Genomic DNA, 18,718 nt, shown 5'->3' on the forward strand with positions numbered 1-18,718 from the left:
GTCTTACTGATCCTGGAGTGTTTAGAAACCACAGAAATGGACAGCACATAATAACGAGCTAAAATTTACTGTATGTTGAAGGGGGTTCTAGCAGTTGCTTTGATAGTAATCACTATTAAAATGAATAATTTCTTAATTTAATATAATAATCTAATTGTCAGTACCATCAATCACAACCATCTCTGAGCATAATTTACAAGCAAAAATGAAAGTTATCCAGTTCAAATTTGATTTCATTTTTGATTTTTTTATGATGTTTCTATTTTTTGTCTAGCTGTAAAATAAAGTATGCAAAGTGAGGATTCATATTATTATCAAATTATTGATAGTCTGACCATTAAATGAACATAGTCATGGCTAAACTCTGCTCAAACGACTGCGTGCAAGATGCCGGGGCAGAGTTCACTTTCAGAGGCATGTCTCATTGTCATGATTCTGACCTTGAATATAAGTTCATATTTCTTGTGCAGTATCCACTTCAGGAGGAACAGTTTTAAGTCCATTTAATATTTCACTTTGAATTTTTTTTTTTTATATTTGGGGAACATAAATACACACAAAAATTATGGAATGCTGTAAATAATTATGTGAATTGTTTACCCTGCCCTACTGTATTTTCCACCCTTTCTAAGCTTTACACTTTATGCTTAGATAGTAAAATAGTATATTTAATAACAAATTCAATTTAATAACGAGTTGTTATTTTTTGTATAGAACAGTATAGTACACACTTTCTGTCACCAACTTTTTTCAGTCTTAAAGACAAGTGCTTGTCCACTTGCACTCTATATATTTTAGGATAATAGCAAAGCTAATAATCTTTTATCTCTTTCATTCATTCATTCTCTCTCTCTCTCTCTTTCTCTCTCTCTGTCTGTCTTTGCTCATGTCCTGTCATTGATTTGTTGCTCTACTGTGTTCACCTGTTCTGTGTTTTGTCCTTAATTAATGTGTATACATAAATACAGTATATACAGTTGAGGTCAAAAGTTTACATCCCCCTTTCAGAATCTGCAAAATGTTAATTTTATCAAAATAAGAGGGATCATACAAAATGCATGTTATTGTTTATTTAGTGCTGACCTGAATAAGATATTTCACATAAAAGATGTTTACATATAGTCCACAAGAGAAAATAATAGTTGAATTTATAAAAATGACCCCGTTCAAGTTTACATCCACTTGATTCTGAATACTGTGTTGTTACCTGAATGATCCACAGATGTGTTTTTTTGTTTACTGATAGTTGTTCATGAGTCCCTTGTTTGTCCTGAACAGTTAAACTGCCTGCTGTTCTTCAGAAAAATCCTTCAGGTCCCACAAATTCTTTGGTTTTCCAGCATTTTTTGTGTATTTGAACCCTTTCCAACAATGACTATATGATTTTGAGATCCATCCTTTCATACTGAAGACAACTGAGGGACTCATATGCAACTATTACAGAAGATTCAAATGCTCACTGATGCTCCAGAAGGAAAAACCATGCATTAAGAGCCGGGGGGTGAAAACTTTTTGAATTTGAAGATCAGGGTAAATTTAACTAATTTTGTCTTCTGGGAAACATGTAACTATCTTCTGTAGCCTCTGAAGGGCAGTACTAAATGAAAAATATGATATTTAGGCAAAATAAGAAAAATACACATCTCCATTCTGTTCAAAAGTTTTCACCCCCCGGCTCTTAATATATGGTTTTTCCTTCTGAAGGATTTTTCTGAAGAAATATATATAAACATACAGTGTGTATATATATATATATAAACATAAACATCTTTTATGTGAAATATCTTATTCAGGTCAGCACTAAATAAACAATAACATGCATTTTTGTATGATCCCGCTTATTTTGGTAAAATAATTAACATTTTGCAGATTCTGAAAGGCGGATGTAAACTTTTGACCTCAACTGTATATATAATGTCTGTTATGTTACAAGCCTTGTTTTCCTGTTTCCAGTTTGTTGGCTCTTGCTCATGTGTTGAATTCTGATCATGGATTACCCTTGTATGAGGTGGCCCGCCTGTGTTTTGACCTCCACAATGAACTTTGCTTATAATTTTTGGATTTGCCCTGACTTTACGCACTTGCTTCCTGCCTTCACTCGCAGACTGTCCTGTGCTTATTCCAGCACACTTCACGTAATAACCATACTAAACATCTTTTCAACACACTTAGTACTGTTTGTCTTTACTCTTCTACACCTATACGCTATAATGATTTATAATTCCACTATCTAGTGTATGAGTTTGATTTGTGGCAATGTCTATAAGCCCTATACGAATAACACTGAACAGAATCATTGTAAAAGTAGTGTTTAGAACTTGCATAATAACTTTTCAGTACATATCTATCAATGTATCTTTTAAACTCTGAATATGGCCCTGAGTTATAGATCTTGCAGTGTCTTTATTTTGCAGTTTACTTGCAGTCAACTGTTGAGACAGTGACCCAATGGCACTACAAAACTGACTATAGTTTTGATACATTTATTTCACTCAAGGTTGAAACCTTGTAAAAGCACTGACCAAGGGCCTGGGGACAAAAACTTCATCCATGGAACCCAATTACAGCTCAAACAATTTATCACAACACTTTTATTCACACAATGAGTGTAGCCATTTAACCTTGAGGAAAAAAAAAACTCATTAGAATTTTCCAGAAGGGTCTTAATATTTGTCACAACTCTAAAGGCGCTATTACTGGATGTCAAAAAGGGGAATGTCATTAGCGATTATGTTTGATGGGTCAAAATTTATTCTTTAGGTAGATAGGTTTGGTATGCAGGTATATTCCTTGCTCCCTTAATAGAAAGATCCAATGATTGTAAAAATTCAAAATGAAAAATAAAACAGATCAATTTGTCCATGAAAATCGTTTCAGCATCTTGGACAATGCACTTCAGACTTATGATTATTATTCGTTATGTAACTACTGACTAGTCTCTGATCTTTCTAGGCCCATGATGTGAATACAATTCATTCATTCCTTCATTCATGTTCAGTAATCGCTGTATTCTGGTCAGGGCTGTGGTGGATCCGGAGTCTATCCCAGGAACACTGAGCGTGAAATGGGAATGCACCTTGAATGGGATGTCAGTCCATCGCAGGACACCATGAACACACACATTGACACTTAGGTGTAATTTAGAGTAACCAATACACCTTTTTGGGAGATGGGGAGAAACCAGAGGAAACACATACATACCCCAAGAGAGATAGGGGTGTAGTCAAGACTGCCATTGTCAAATCCGAGAACAGAATTAGCTGAGATTGAGTCAAGAACAAGTCTTAAGGTGGTCGAGGCCAAGTCAAGACTGAGTCTTAATAAATGCGAGACTGCAACACATCGAGACAGAAAACCATCAAGTCCTTGTCAGGGCCATGGCTTTACTTGGCTAGGCTTTATTTGTGCATTTATTTGTGATTAGTCTGAAGATTATATTTTCTACAAGAAAGAATTACTTCTTGTCAGTCACTGTGCATGCAATATATATAGACCAGTGCCCAAGTACAAATGTCACTAACTCAAAGCCAATATAGAAAACATCTTGAGATCATATTCGAATTCTACAGCCCTATGATGAGATGTGAAAGTCCATACAGACAGTTACCCAAAGTCATAGTCAAAGAATGTCTCTCAAAAAAAAAAAAAAAAAAACCTGACGTATCAAAAGCAAAGCACCTGTGCCAGCAATCCTCATGGGGACATTTCAGGGGCATTTCAGATTCCTAACAGTGGTACACTGGCAAGGATATGGAGGAAGTTAAGCTCTCTTAGCCCATAAGCTCTCCCAAGTGGAAATCTGGGCATGTGGCTGTATTAAAATACTGCTGAAACCACTAATAGTATTAATACCAAACTATTAACCTGAATGTGCACCATGAAATGGAGTTACTATGACAATCAATTTTCACCTTTTTTCCCAGTAAAGTGGTGATTAATTGCATGTAATTTTGTGTAAAGCCGAGTCAGACCTAAGCTAAGTGGCATGAATTGCATGAAAACAAGCTTGTTATGCACCCAGCTACTGCTATTTTTTCCTGTACTCTATAAAATATGTGCTTTAGCATTTAGAACTTTAATTATTTCCTGGTTTTGGCAGTGGACAACAAATAGGCTTTGGCATATGAAACAAAGTTGTCTTTGCTGTTTATGTGTGGTTTCTGTCAGATGAGTTGAAATGTTGATGCTGGCACTGGGAGGAAAAGTCAGAGCCAGTGCCCATAGCGCTGCGTTTCAGCTGTCACTTTGGCACGAGCAAATCCTGCCTCACTAACAGCTGGCTAAACTCACTAAATTCATTTTCGCATCTGTTCTGATGAAGTAAACATTAACAACATGTGAGTTTTATAATATAATATAATATAATATAATATAATATAATATGAGTGAGGAATGACAGATGATGGGATGTGGTATGATGCAACCCAAAGCAAAGAGGAGTTACTGTTACCACCGCAATGTTGATTACTGTCCAATTACAGCATACAAAGTATTTTATTTGTTTTATACCACAGCAATTTGACAATGCTGACGATTTTTGATAAGTCATACGTTTTACCATATTCTAGAGTGTCCACAAAACTTACATTAGATCACTTACATTATAACAGTTGTAAATAGCTGTTCAGTCAGCAGCCTCTATTTTTTTCAGGTTTCTTGAAGTTAATAAGGAAAAAAAAAAAAAAAAAAAAATGCAGTTTGTCATGTTTCCAAGAAACTGCAAAGCACAATGTTAGTTACAAAGTACTGACACTGGAGACTCCTTCCAAAAAAGCTAAATAAAAGTTTCCTTAAACAAACAAAAAACCTTTATACGTCCTATCATGAATTACACATTTTCACGGCTTTTTACATGTCTTTATAGCTTCTATAGCATATATTGATTGTTAGTGGCCAGTGATGTAAATGGGGCATGACAGCATGAAACGCAATTTAAGGGTGCAAACAGCCATATTGTGCAGCTGATGCTATTTTCACCCAAGTGCAAATACACTATATGGCCCAAATGGCCCATCACACTCATATGTGGGTCTTCCCCAAACTGTTGTGCACATGAAGGTCCATGAAGACATGGTTTGCCAAGGTTGGAGTGGAGGACACTGAGTGGCCTGTACAGTGCCCTGACCTTAACCCCACTGAACACCAACTGCATGCCAGGCCTCCTCACTTTATATCTTATATCTTTATATTTTTATATTCTACACTTTATATTTTATACATTATATCAGTGCCTGATCTCACTAATGCTCATGGGCAGCCATGCTCCAAAATCTAGTGGAAAGCCATCCCAGAAGAGTGGAGGTTATTATAATAACAGAGCAGGACTAAATCTGGAATTGGATGTTCAACAAGCACATATGGGTGTGATGGTCAGGTGTGCACAAACTTTTGGTCATATAGTGTATATGAAATCCTGTATAGCTGACAATTGGTATAGAAAAATCCTGATCATTAATGAAGTTTCCACCATATTCTAATGACAGGAATCAGCACTTTTGAGTCAGGACCTGAATTCTCTTTCTGAATTGAAAAAAAAAAAAAAAAAAAAAAAAAAATCTTCCTCATTCCCTACCTAAGCCCAGTAGCATTTGTCTGCATTAAAGCGAGTTCATTACTGCAGCTGTCTGCTCCAGACCTCCACATTATTACTCAGGTTTCATCGCTGTGGTGTTTCAGATTTCTTTCAGGGTTCAGCACTGTCCTTTCATAAATAAACTGTTCCAAAAAAAAAAAAAAAAACCCTGGCCAATTTTTAGCTTATCTGACTCCCTGTTGTTTATGCAGAGAAAAGAAAATGCATGACGGTGACACAAACCGGACAGAAATGTAAATGACACAGATGCACAGGAGTGTGTTAGGACAGTTCAGTTTGTGTGCTCTGTAGGAGGCCCAATTTAGAGCGTCCTCTCTGCTTTGTGCAGTCCCTGCGGCATTGGAGCGCTTACAAAACGGCATCCTGCTACCCAAATGATGCGCAGATGTACTGGTAGCACCTCATACTGGGGCTTTGTTGGAGACAGAGGTCTGTGTCCACGTGGTGCTTGGCAGGAAGTTGTCAGAGTGCCAGCGCCTCATGCAGTGACCATGTGCTCCGAGGTCTGCTGCCTCTCTCCCCCTGCTGCACCTATCTACGTCAGCGAGGCCACAAATAGCAGGACAGAGGACCTCCTCGTGTTGGACACAGAAAGTGGTAAAATGACCATATTAACCTTTACTAACCTTTTAAGAAACTTGTAAATCTGATTTACAGACCTTTAGATAAACCTTCTTGATAGCAGTAGCATTAAGAGTGATGTAGTTATAACATTTCGTTGCTTTCATGTTTCTCTTTTTTCAATTTATTGGTAATTCAATGAAACAGCTACTATTCTAAAGTAACGGTGTAAGAAAACCTGCCTTTAAAAAATCTAGCTTTTCTTCCGACTTTATTTGAATGAAATAAAACAAGGTTAACACATAGACCTCTCTCACTGCTATTCATACACATTTTTGCAATGCAAGAAATTAAATCCCACCCATTTCTGAAGGAGATAAACAAGCAGGAGCAAGCAATTATTTCCACAATACAATAGTACAATAGTCCTTACTATATGCTTTGCTTTATATCACTTTATACTTTATAACATATTTATTACTTTATGTTTTGTGTGTAATGTATACAACTGTATTTGTCACAAGGATCGTCATGCATCGTTAACCAGAATAGAATGACAAAACCTGCCTTTTTCATCCCTAAATTGCTGAACTATATTGCCCACATTTCCCCCAAAATTCAGTTAGGCATTTAAATGAATTAATGCCTCAAGCACCACACGCTATGGTCGAGACTGAAATGTTCTCAGCTTTCTGGAGATAGTTCTTGCAATTGTTTACAGACAAGTTCCTTATCTTCGCTGCCCTGTTTTGGGTTTTCCTGCTAGCAAATTTCTAACAATTCCATGACTAAATTAAGTTTAGGGATAAAATTAGAATTAGGGATGAGGTTAGTATTTCTTTCTTATAACTTAATTTGTATTTGGTCAAAACAAATCCAAACGAACTGTCCTTGTTCGTTCATATTTGTATGAATATAATGTGGAAAATTTAAGTATAATGCAAGAAATGAACAAAATTACATTTCCTTAATTTTTCCTTCAGCCCACTACACGTGTCTTCTGGTTGCATATTTCAGGTAGGAAGCCACCTCAGTGTAATGTTAACCAACCTGCTTGTCACAAAGTAGGAAATGAAACCCTGGATGTAGACAGCTCCTTGTCACCGCAGTCGTGACCTGAGGCTGTGTGAGGTCAGCTTTCACTGAACCGCTCACTCAGTCTTCAGCCTCTTTTTCACACTTCAATGCCTGAGTGAGAGCGAGATGCTGGCATTTGCCCAGCTCCAATTCCCCTTGCTTTACGCCTGCAGAAATGTCTTAAACTCCCACAGCTGGCACATTGAGTCCTGGTGTGGCCCACGCCGCTTCATCTGACTGCCACAGTCTCATAAAAGCAGATTTCATTCAGGACTGCTCCTTAATCTTACTGCATGTGATATTCAGTGGGCTACTGGAAGGATAAGACTATGCAAACACTACGTAGTACATGGTAATTCAAGAGAAGAATAACCATACACTATGCACTACATATCAAACTATACTATATACTATGTATGGGATGATTTCCTTAGTCAAGAAAGCAAACATTCACTAAAGAAAATCATATCTGTTTAAACAATATTGTGGATTCAAAGGATTAGTATCTTATGCGATTTATTTTGAGTGAATACAATTACACTTACGTTCAAATATAATTGGATTTGGTCTATTAAAAAACTGAACCCTATAATAAGCAACATAATGTGGATTTAAAGGATTATATTGTGTTTACATGTGTCATACGTATGTAGGTTTAAGAAATAAATGAAAATGAAATACATTAAAGAATAAATACATTTTTTTTGCACATAGATAGATAGATAGATAGATAGATAGATAGATAGATAGATAGAATTTGTTGTAACTGACAAATAAACAATACCAACAAACAAATAATTTGCCAAATAAATGTATATACATAACATAACGTGTTGTATACAGTATATGGCCTATTTGATGTAGGCTGTAGCTATCTTTCAGAGTCTTATACATTATTGATAGATAGATAGATAGATAGATAGACAGATAGATAGATAGATCAAATTTGTTGTAAAAAACAAATAAATCATTTCTTTTTTGTCAATAAAAATCATACTCATGAACAACTGAAATTGATATACATTCAGGAAATAAATAATATTACTGTTTTGCATTTGCATGTAATGTATATACTATATATGGTGGATGTAATGGTGGATGTGATGTAGGCCTATGCTTAATTGGCTAATCTATTGGCTAAATTTTATGTACTTAGAAACATGGCACCATTTGTTCAATCTTGTATCCTAGTAAAAGATATACAGTATTATTAAAAAGTAACACATGCCTCTTTACAACATGCCTCTCAGCATCTGTACCAGCTTCCTGAACTCTTTAACAGGCTCCATAACTCAACAGGGATCAGAACCTCTTGGAAACACAGACAAATATCTCCAGATGGGAAACTCTATGAAACACTAACAAGCTTAGTAAAACAAAAAACTGCCTTCCTCTGTATCGTCTTTAAGGCCAGAAATGGATATATAATGGAGGTTTGAATGTGGAAGCATGATTATATTACTGCACTGCATCAAGACAACAGGACAAGACCAGAACTGGACCAAGCATACATTCATGATCTCTGTCTTCCAAAATCAGCTCCTTCTTGATGCACTGGCTTTAGGAGATTAGCTGGAGGAGGCAGTGGTTAATCATCCGACACCAAATGAGATGGGATTTCTTGCCCAGATTAATCAAGCGGAACTAATCCGGAGATAAACTGACCTAGACAACTCAAAGTTGTTTTTTTTGATTTGTTCCAGAACTCAACCTGCAATCACGCGGACAAACACAGAAACTCTTTTTGAACGCCTTTTATTTGGGGTGTTGACCCAAGCTAAGCAAGAGCTGAACATGAGATCAGAGACAAAATAGGACAAGAGTGTCTTTCTGAAATATTTCTAAATAATCTGTGTTAGGTTGATAAATTAGTGGAAACTATTTGTTACTGGATGAACAGAATGAGAGTTCATGTTAAGTGTTAGCACATCCTTACTAGAAGCAAAGTTCATAATTTGTAATTAGTTATAAAGTGAAATATAAACAGCAACAAAAAAATTCTTCTTGGATGCATGGGACATCCATGTTGCCAGTTTCCTCAGTTCTGGGTTTGGCGGAAGAAATTCAGAAAGCTCTCAGTATTTAGACTTGGAATTTGTAGGTTGAAGTTGGAACATGGGAATTATTGTTATGCCAGTTATTCCCATATGACATCAATGCAGCATGACATGGAATATCGCCTGATAGGTAACTGTACTTATTTGGAAATGTTAGCGCTACATAAGGATATAGCAACCGTGCACTTTTTGTACTTAAGGCTGCAGAGAGTTGTACTGTGTGGCCAATTCTAGGTTCACCCAAGTGCACTTTGTTCCTGGAATTTTCTGACATTGCTATTGAGATCTTGCCAAAGAGGAGTCCTTCAATGAGGAGACCTGCCTACTATCATGCTGATAATTCATGTACTGTGAGGCAACCCAGGAAGTCCAAACTTTGCACCATGTTTTGCTGTTAATGCCATGGCAGTGGTTATGGCAGTGATTATCCCCTGCATGGTCCTTATTAGCATGTTGAAATTCAACAGTTGTGCTGGAGGGAAGCACTGCTAGCCTGCTCTTTGTTTGTAGTAGGCATGTAACCGAATATGAATACATTATTAGGAGTGAAGAGATGTGGTCTAAGCAGATAAATATACAAATATGAGCTAGATTGGATCACAAATTATTGCCAGAAGGGCTCACAGGACATTCACAGGACAACTAGTTGAGGCTGGGATCGTGCGGGATGCAAAAGTGGGAAATTTTTACTTTTACAAGTGTGCAAGCAGGCAGTTATATGTGAAGCTCGTGGGGCAAACATGAACATGAACATGAACATGTGGAGTTTTTACAACGATGCATTTACAACGTTCATTCATTCATCCTTAGTAACTGCCTGGTCAGGGTCGTGGTGGGATAAACTAGACTACTAATTTGTTTTGATTATTTTTTGGGAAAGAGGACCAACACAATTTGTTAGAAAATATCACGGTCAGGTACGAACAAAAATACAAACTAAAAAACAGTCGCGCACACATCTCAGGTTGCGACCAATTATGAACTCGAGTGATGTAGCTGAAGTTGAGGAACTGTCAGAGCCAGTTCACACACAAAGTGCTGCCATTTCTACCTTTTTTTCTTCCTCAGTCATTTTCCAGTGTTTCTGGGGCAGAGTGGTAGGGTTCATATTTAATTTAAAAGAAGAAAAGACAGAAACAGATATTTGGAGCACTAAAAAGATACAGAAAATGGCGCTGAGTTACATTCCTTGTTTGTAGAGTGCCATTTAAAACTCAAATTGTTCCAGAGTTTCTGTGAGATTTCTGTAGAGCCAAAAATCTGGCAAACACACAGAACAGTACAGCCAAATTCTCTCACCCATTCTCATTTGTTTGCTCTGGATCTCTTGTACAATAACAGTCTTGATTTCATTATTGTTATCCTGCACACTTTTTCATGCTTGAATAATTAATGTGCAACGAAATTCAACCCCTCAGATCTCCTGCAGTGAATGTGAGTACTAATCCCATGCTGCTATTCGTAACGCATATGTTCAGAGGTAATGATTTATATTTTAACAATGTGATTTTCATCTCATTAAAATCTGCTAAGCTCGTGTGCAGTACCTGAGTTAGGAAGATGTTTCACTCAAAAACAAATTAGACACACTGTATTACGTTACAGGACCAGAGTTCAGGTAAAACATGAGCAAGGTTTTAACTCACCTCAGCCTCATAAAGAGAATGAAGGCAACCAGCAGGGCTCCGAGAGAGATGCAGTGGCCAAGGTAGTTTATAATCACTGCAATGTGGTAGTGCAGCTTGCTCTTTTTCTAAAGAATAAGAGCAAAAAAAAAATATTAGGAACATTTCCGGTTTTAACCATGCAGTAATAGCCCATAGCTTCATACAGTCAAGTGCAAAAGTTTGCATACAAAATAAAGAAGACATTTAATTTAAAGCAACAAGGCATTTATATATATATATATATATATATATATATATATATATATATATATATATATATATATATATAATCTTTAAAAAGTCTAACAGTCATGATGTTCTTTACATATTCTCAATAGAAATATTTCCACCCTTTGCCTTGCTAGGTTTTTTTATACCAATCAGTATCATCTGGGTTATAAAACGAGGCCATATGACTTGGTCTTCTTACAAAAGAAGGTACATGAGAGCTAGCATAATTGTTCCTCTTTTGGTTTAAGTTACTCAGTAATGATTTAAATTACATTAACGACTTCGTACTTCCACATAACATCATACACATGTATGTTCTAGTGCATGTATGTTCTTTATCTAGTGCAAGTTTTTTCCCCATAATGTCAGTGAGTGCTGACAATTTCACCAAAAGTCCAGTTTTATATCTGTACTGGCAAAGCAGCACAACTATAATATTGTGTGGGTCAATTTTAACACCACTGAAGAATGCTGTAAACTTACATGTCCAATTCAATTCATTTATTTGTATAGTGCTTTTAGCAATGGACATTGTCACAAAGCAACTTCAAAGAAATATATAAATTCCGGATATAAAATTTCAATTTATAAATTTATCCCTATTGGGCAAGCCAGAGGTGATGGTGGCAAGGAAAAACTCCCTGAGATGATACGAGGAAGAAACCTTGAGAGGAACCAGACTCAAAAAGGAACCCATCCTCATCTGGGTAAGAGCAGATAGTGCGACTGTAAATAATCTCCCTTCTATAACTATATACTATATACTATACAGTAAAAAAGTGCAGTTGTGTAAACAGGAACTTATGAGCTAATGAACAACTTATGAGTATGAGCATCAGAGTCATTTCTGAATTTATTGCAGTTTTAACTTGAAGTCTGTTCATTCATGGAGACTTGAATGCAAAACTGTTCATAGCAATTGCAGTCCTAAGGCTATCCAAGGAAGAACATCCACAGCCATCTTTATGGTTTTCATACATGGAACCATCGCATTTATGATCATCAAGACAATCTCTATTAAACCATCATACCGTATATTCCACATTACTCTGTGTCATAGAACTTTGAGGGTAGCTTAGAAAATATATAATTATAATGACAAAAGATCTTTAGAAGTCTTTTATGCATATGTGGAGAAGCACACACAGAATAATCTCCCATTTAAACGTTATAATTCCTTTATGGTACAGAACTCATAAAAACTTTTCTTTGTTGTTTTGTTTACATTTTTGTTACATTACAATAACCATGATAATTAATGTATGCTATGTGGTTGCTATGGTAAACTATAATATTTATGATTTAAAAAAGTATTAAAAAAAAAGGATTACGTGCACTGCATCAACTGTAATTCCTTATTATGCAGGTGGGAATTAGAGTGTGCCTCTTTTCTGTCTCAGTGCCACAACCTTTCGCTACTCTTAACAGTGTGAGACCCTCATAAGCAAATGTATGTACAATTATACCAGGCATTACAAATGTACTGAAGGTCACACTCATGATTTCTCATTCTCTTGCAAATAGAAATGGCATGCCTGAACTCTATGCTAACAGTTATTATAGAGATTAATGTACATACATAACTGCACAGATTTCCAGGAGAAAATAATATTAGAGAAAATAATATTAGAAAGATACATATGGATTTGTCTTTTTTACTTTCTTGGAACAACATGGTGTTTTCACAGATATCTCCAGCAATAGTGCATGAATCCTATTCTATTTGTGTTGTTGTTATTGTTGTCGTTTTGTTTTTTTAAAAAAGTGATGTACATGTGCACTGTAACAACTGTGTTACAATTGTGTCAGCTCTGAAAAAAACAAACAAACGGAGTACAAACTTTTACATTCAAATGTAAGTGAAAACTAATCACATACTATGCGAGATGTAAGGAGCTCATCCATGGTTTTATTTCTGGGAAGTGTGTATAAAGCATCGTCAAAGACCTGCAAATGCTAGTCTATAAATCTCCTGTGCTGTGCGTTTAGATTTTGTTCACCATTTTTTTGTGTTAATAAAAAAAAAAATAAAGATCCATGCTAGCAGTAACTTAATTTGATAATGAAATATTTCTTGGAAATAAAAAAAAAAAAAATCTTTCATGAAAATAGCTTTCAGAAATCATTACTAAGGATGAAAAAAGACAATTATATGACAGTCAACCAAGGCAGAGGGTACTGTCTTATAATGTAATGTTTATAATGTCTTTAATATTACAGTTGCTTTATAAATATGCATAGGTCATCAGTTATAGAGGTTGTGCAGTCCACCACACACACACACACACACACGCACACGCGCAAACAAACACACACACAAACACACACACACACACACACACACACACAGATATACATAAAGAATAATGACACTAAATATGCATTAGTTATCAAGGTATTATGTTTAGCACATTATTACAGCTTTATAAGGCATTATTAGAATTTATAAAAATGCTCAGGAATCATTACAACTTACAAATAATTATACGTTATTCTTAATGAATTAGGGCTTCATTGAAAGTGCTATCATTTGAGCATTATGTAAAACATTTTTATTTTAAAATTATTGAAAACTGTTTTTTTTTTTTTTGCATATTTCCAATTTATCACCTGCATTATGCACATAGAGTTGAAGAAAACTTAGCTATAATGTCATATTATTGTGGCCTGAATACACAACAGACCCAAACACAGTATTAAAAATGTCATAACCAAAGGTCTGCTGGATGGAGATCACGTTACACAGCCTTGCGTCAGATAAAATGCATGACAACTGTAAGCAACCTCTGATTATTTGGGCAGCTGGATTTTATGCAAAAGGTATCTCCCAGTGTTGTGAAAAGCTCACATTTATTTGAATTATATTGTTTTGAAACTCTCAAATTTATTTGCGGGCACATGTTTTGTGTCCTGGAAAATGAACTCACTTATCATCTGCCCTGTGGCCCTGCACAAATGACATTCTTGGATCCAAGGGAGCATATGCTGATCACGTAATGAACAGGTTTGCATGTGCGTGTAGGGGACACAGGGCCCAGCACCCCCTCCATGTGCCTCTAGGCTGTGAACTCCTGCTGCACAAATACGTCACCGGTTTCCTGTGGCTCTCGCTAAAGCAGATCCCTGAGGTGGACCCTGCTGGTGTTTTTGGAGTGTGTGTGGCATGACGGTGCCTTCAATCCTGAAAGCTAGTGCTGGATTGTGTGGAAACTGCTGCCTCTGTAAATGGTCAATAAATTGTAGACTGGTAAAGTAAAAAATAGCAGCATGCTGCCAATTTGATGAATATAAAACAAGTTAAAAAAAAAAGAAAACTCTGAAAGCTTTCAGGCAATCACCGATTCTCAAAAAAAGGCAATCACCTATTCTAAAAAAAAACTACTTAGCTTAGGTCAAAAATATATGTATATGTGAATTAGGATGTAACCGAATACGAATATATTATTATTGAAGTACTCCAGTACCTTGACATAAGCACTGCCTTAGGGCACCTACAGATTCGTATTTAGTGTTAGTGCGCAAGGAGGTTCACAGTACAAATGAAAAGTGTTTTTGTCGTGGGGTTGAAGAGGTGCTACATCATCAAGACGCATTTTAAATTTTGATTGTTCAAACAGGAGAAAACATGAAGGGCAGAAAAGCGGGCGCACAAGACTCTTTGTTTTCGCCAATCTACGGGCTATGTGGACACGACTGACATTTAACCATTCTGCATTTTTTTTCTGAATGTCATGATATGTCTTTAAGGTTGCTAGAACACATACACTATGTGGCCAAAAGTATGTGGCTATACTTACATACCATCACAACCAGATGTGCTTGTTGAACATCCATTTCCAAAACCACAGGCAATATGGTTCCTTCTTTGCTGCTCTAACAGCCTCCACCCTTCTGGAAAGGGTTTCCACTAGATTTTGGAGCATGGTTGTGGGGATTTATCCATTCAGCTACAAGAGCATTAGTGAGTTCACTGCCTGATGTGGGGTGAGGAGGCCTGGTGTGCAGTCTGCATTCCAAATCATCCCAAAGGTGTTCAGTGGGGTTGAGGTCAGGGCTCTGTGGAGGACACTTGAGTTCTTCCGCTCCAACCTTGGCAAGCCATGTCTTCATGGAGCTCGCTTTGTGCACAGGGGCATTGTCATGCTGGAACAGCTTTGGACCTCTTAGTTCCAGTGAAGGGAAATTGTAATGCTACAGCATACAAAGACATTCTATACAATTGTGTACTTCCAACTTTGTGGCAACAGTCTGGAGAAGAACCACATATGGGTGTGATGGTCAGGTGTCCACAAACCTTTGGCCATAAATGTGTCCTCACCTTATTGGCTGCACTTTTTCACGCAATGCCAAAGCATCAAATTCACTGACCCTGGAATGTGTTGCTTGTAGCCAAAGCAGCACCGCTCCCTCCACAGAGAAACAATGACTTCAGTGGTGCAAAGCGGTTTTGGCACTGATCATCTGTAGGTGGCCTTACTGAGCTCCAAAATAAAACCATACTTCTACCACATCCCTATACAAACTGGCCTAAAATTCAAAATACATCCACACAAACCATGGGCTGAACAGCATATTTTAGCTTGGGTCTACAAATAAATGTATTAATACATATTAAAAACATTAACATGTAACATTTATTGGGCCTCTTTTATTAAAGTTGGTATTATTTTAAATCCTGTAGATTTGGGAGAGAAACATTCATACCTACTCATGCTCCTGTCAGGTTTAAATAACTTATTTTTATTACACTGACAGCATCCAGCAGACGCTCTTATCCAGAGCGACTTATAGAAGTGCTCTGGAGTCTCTATCAATCTCATCCTTGTGCTATTAATTACACAAAATATGAAAAATAAGCAAGCCAACACAAAACCACAAACAATGACAAACTGCCTGTCTGCCTGTGTTTTGACCTATGATATGAATTATGATGACAGTTACTGGTTTGCCCACAATAAACGACATGATTCGCATATGTACTTGCATCCTGCTACAAATCGTCTGTTACAAGTCGAATAAAGTTGCTTTTTGTTGTTATGCTTTGTGACTAGAAAATTACTTTTCCTTTTCTTTTTTTTATTGTTTTCCATAGTGGTACGGTTCACGTTTCATTTAAAACTAAACAAACAAACAAACAAACAAACAAACAAACCTCCATTCTACACCATGTCCAGTTCTGGTTCAAAGCTGAATACCGATACAGATATTTGAAGCACTAAACAGATACAGATACAGATACAGATAGTGTCATGGTCTCACACCCTCAGTATGAGTCACACTAGGACAATTTAGATCTTCTAGGAAGGCTCTTACTGGGAATATGCAAATTAAATATGCCTTTGATCAATATCAGTATCATGTGTGAATTTTTGCTTAAGAAAAACGCTTTTTTATGCCAGCAGGCCTCAAAGAGCGAGTGATGGAAATGACACTTATCAGAGAACGAGATGTCCTGCATCAAATTCTCGCAAATAGTCAATATGTCCTTTCATCTTACAGACAGCTGCCTGAGGCAAAGATTAAACATGTGGCTGAGTCGCTCTAACACTAGCAGAATCCTGCTGTGTGAAATAAGAGAACTTAAACACATGCCATGGTTGAATGAAGCAGTAGGGAATTAAAGGGACAATAAATACATGACATTGTCAGCATAAAACATGACACACTAAAAGAGAGGAAGATTGTTGATGTGTTGTTGCACTCTCTCTATGTTTCCTGGGAACAAAAGTACAGATGCTTAGTAGATTTCTGCAGAGGGCTTGTGCTTAAGCTGACAGAAGGTACAGTCTATATTAAAGTGTGATCTCAAGGACCTAAAGTCCTCAGCTGTTGAGGTAATGGACAGTTAGCTGTTAAAGCTAGGCCACACCGAACAAGGTAGACGTGAACTCTGCTGCAGACACTGTTATACACTCACCGTCCACTTTATTAGGAACACCCGTACACCTGCATACTCATGCAGTTCTCTAATCAGCCAATCATGTGGCAGCAGCACAAGGCAAAAAAATCATGCAGATACAGGTCAAGAGCTTCAGATAATGTTCACATCAAACATCAGAATGAAGAAAAAGTGTGATCTCTGTGACTTTAATTGTCTTATGGAAGTTGGCACCAGATGGGTGGTTTTAGTATTTCATAAACTGCTGATCTTCTTGGATTTTCACACACGACTGTTTCTAGAGTCACGCAGAATGGTGCAAAAAAAAAAAAACATTGACTGAGTGACAGCTCTGTGGGTGGGAAACACCTTGTTGATAAGAGAGGTCAGAGAAAAATGGCCAGACATGGTTTGAGCTGCCAGGAAGGATAGAGTAATGCAAATAATCACTCTTTACAACCGTTTTAAGCAGAAAAGCATCTCAGTGTACACAAAACATCGAACCTTTCGGTGGATGGGCTACAACTGCAGAAGACCACATTGGGTTCCAATCCTGTCAGCCAAGAAATGGAATCTGAGGCTATCATGGATACAGGCTCACCCATCCTGGACAGCTGAAGATTAGAAAACAAATCACCTGGTCTTCTTGCAGACTTCAACTGTCCAGTTTCTGTGAGTCTGTGTTTCAGCCTAAAGATCCTCCGCTCACAGGATGTGAGGATCTGGCACCAACATCCCTGCCACAGTTAAAGTCACAGAGTTCACAATTTTTCTTCATTCTGATGTTTGATGTGAACATTAACTGAAGCTCTTGACCTGTATCTGCATGATTTTATGCATTGTGCTGCTGCCACATGATTGGCTGCCTAGATAACTGCATACATTTGCAGGTGTACAAGTATTCCTATTAAAGTGACCGGTGAGTGTATATTAAAAGTAATCTGTAAGAAGGGCATGCTTCACACCTAGTCCACTCCTGTCCGTGTTTACTTGGACATGCTAATATATCAGACGCAAACAGTAAGTATACCTTAGACCTAATGTACTTCTCATGGATTATTCTGAGACATGGGTATACTTGTAGCAATCATGACTTTTGAATTTTGTGTGATTTGATTTGGAAGAGTACACCATTCTACCTTCCTTCCATTTTCATACTATGTTTATTCATCTGACAATGTTGTTTACCATGCTTAAATGTTAGAGTCATTCAGGCCTGATGTGACAGCACTAATCCAATATCCTAAATGGAGCCAAGCTAACTCTTACACTTCATTACTTTCCTGGCATTTAAAAAGCTAAACCTCCCCAGACCTTTTAGACATGACTTCCGGTCTTTTAGCGTCCATGCTACTACCTTTACAAGCTTTTCAAGCCTTGCTGCTGTTCTCTCACCAGCACCTGGGGTGACACTTAATCCAGCGTTGCATTAGCACCATGTTACTTTAGGGAATGGCTGGATTGCTCTGGCCCCATTGTCATTGCTTCTGCCTTACCTTAATCCTTAAGAGGGCATCAACTCAAGCACGTGCGAAAGTGCTTTTTTGTGTTTGAACAGCTCATGGGATTGGCAAAACAAATTTAGCGCTTACATGACCTGAGAAATAGAGGAGGAACAAGGGGGTATAAAGAGTATCAAACCTGTAAAAAGGCT

The 18,718-nt window shown here is 37.2% G+C and overlaps 1 protein-coding gene across 1 annotated transcript in view; it reads right to left on the bottom strand.

Annotated features, from left to right (window-relative positions):
- The window catches only part of crhr1 (corticotropin releasing hormone receptor 1), a 153,671-nt gene that overhangs the window by 46,566 nt on the left and 88,387 nt on the right, over window positions 1–18,718 (bottom strand). Inside the window, exon 6 of the mRNA XM_026917177.3 lies at window positions 10,935–11,041. Coding sequence (XP_026772978.1) covers window positions 10,935–11,041 — 107 coding nt within the window. The remainder of the gene's footprint in view (window positions 1–10,934; window positions 11,042–18,718) is intronic.

Source organism: Pangasianodon hypophthalmus, chromosome 13 (genome assembly GCF_027358585.1).
Source record: "Pangasianodon hypophthalmus isolate fPanHyp1 chromosome 13, fPanHyp1.pri, whole genome shotgun sequence".
In the NCBI taxonomy this organism is placed as follows: domain Eukaryota; kingdom Metazoa; phylum Chordata; class Actinopteri; order Siluriformes; family Pangasiidae; genus Pangasianodon; species Pangasianodon hypophthalmus.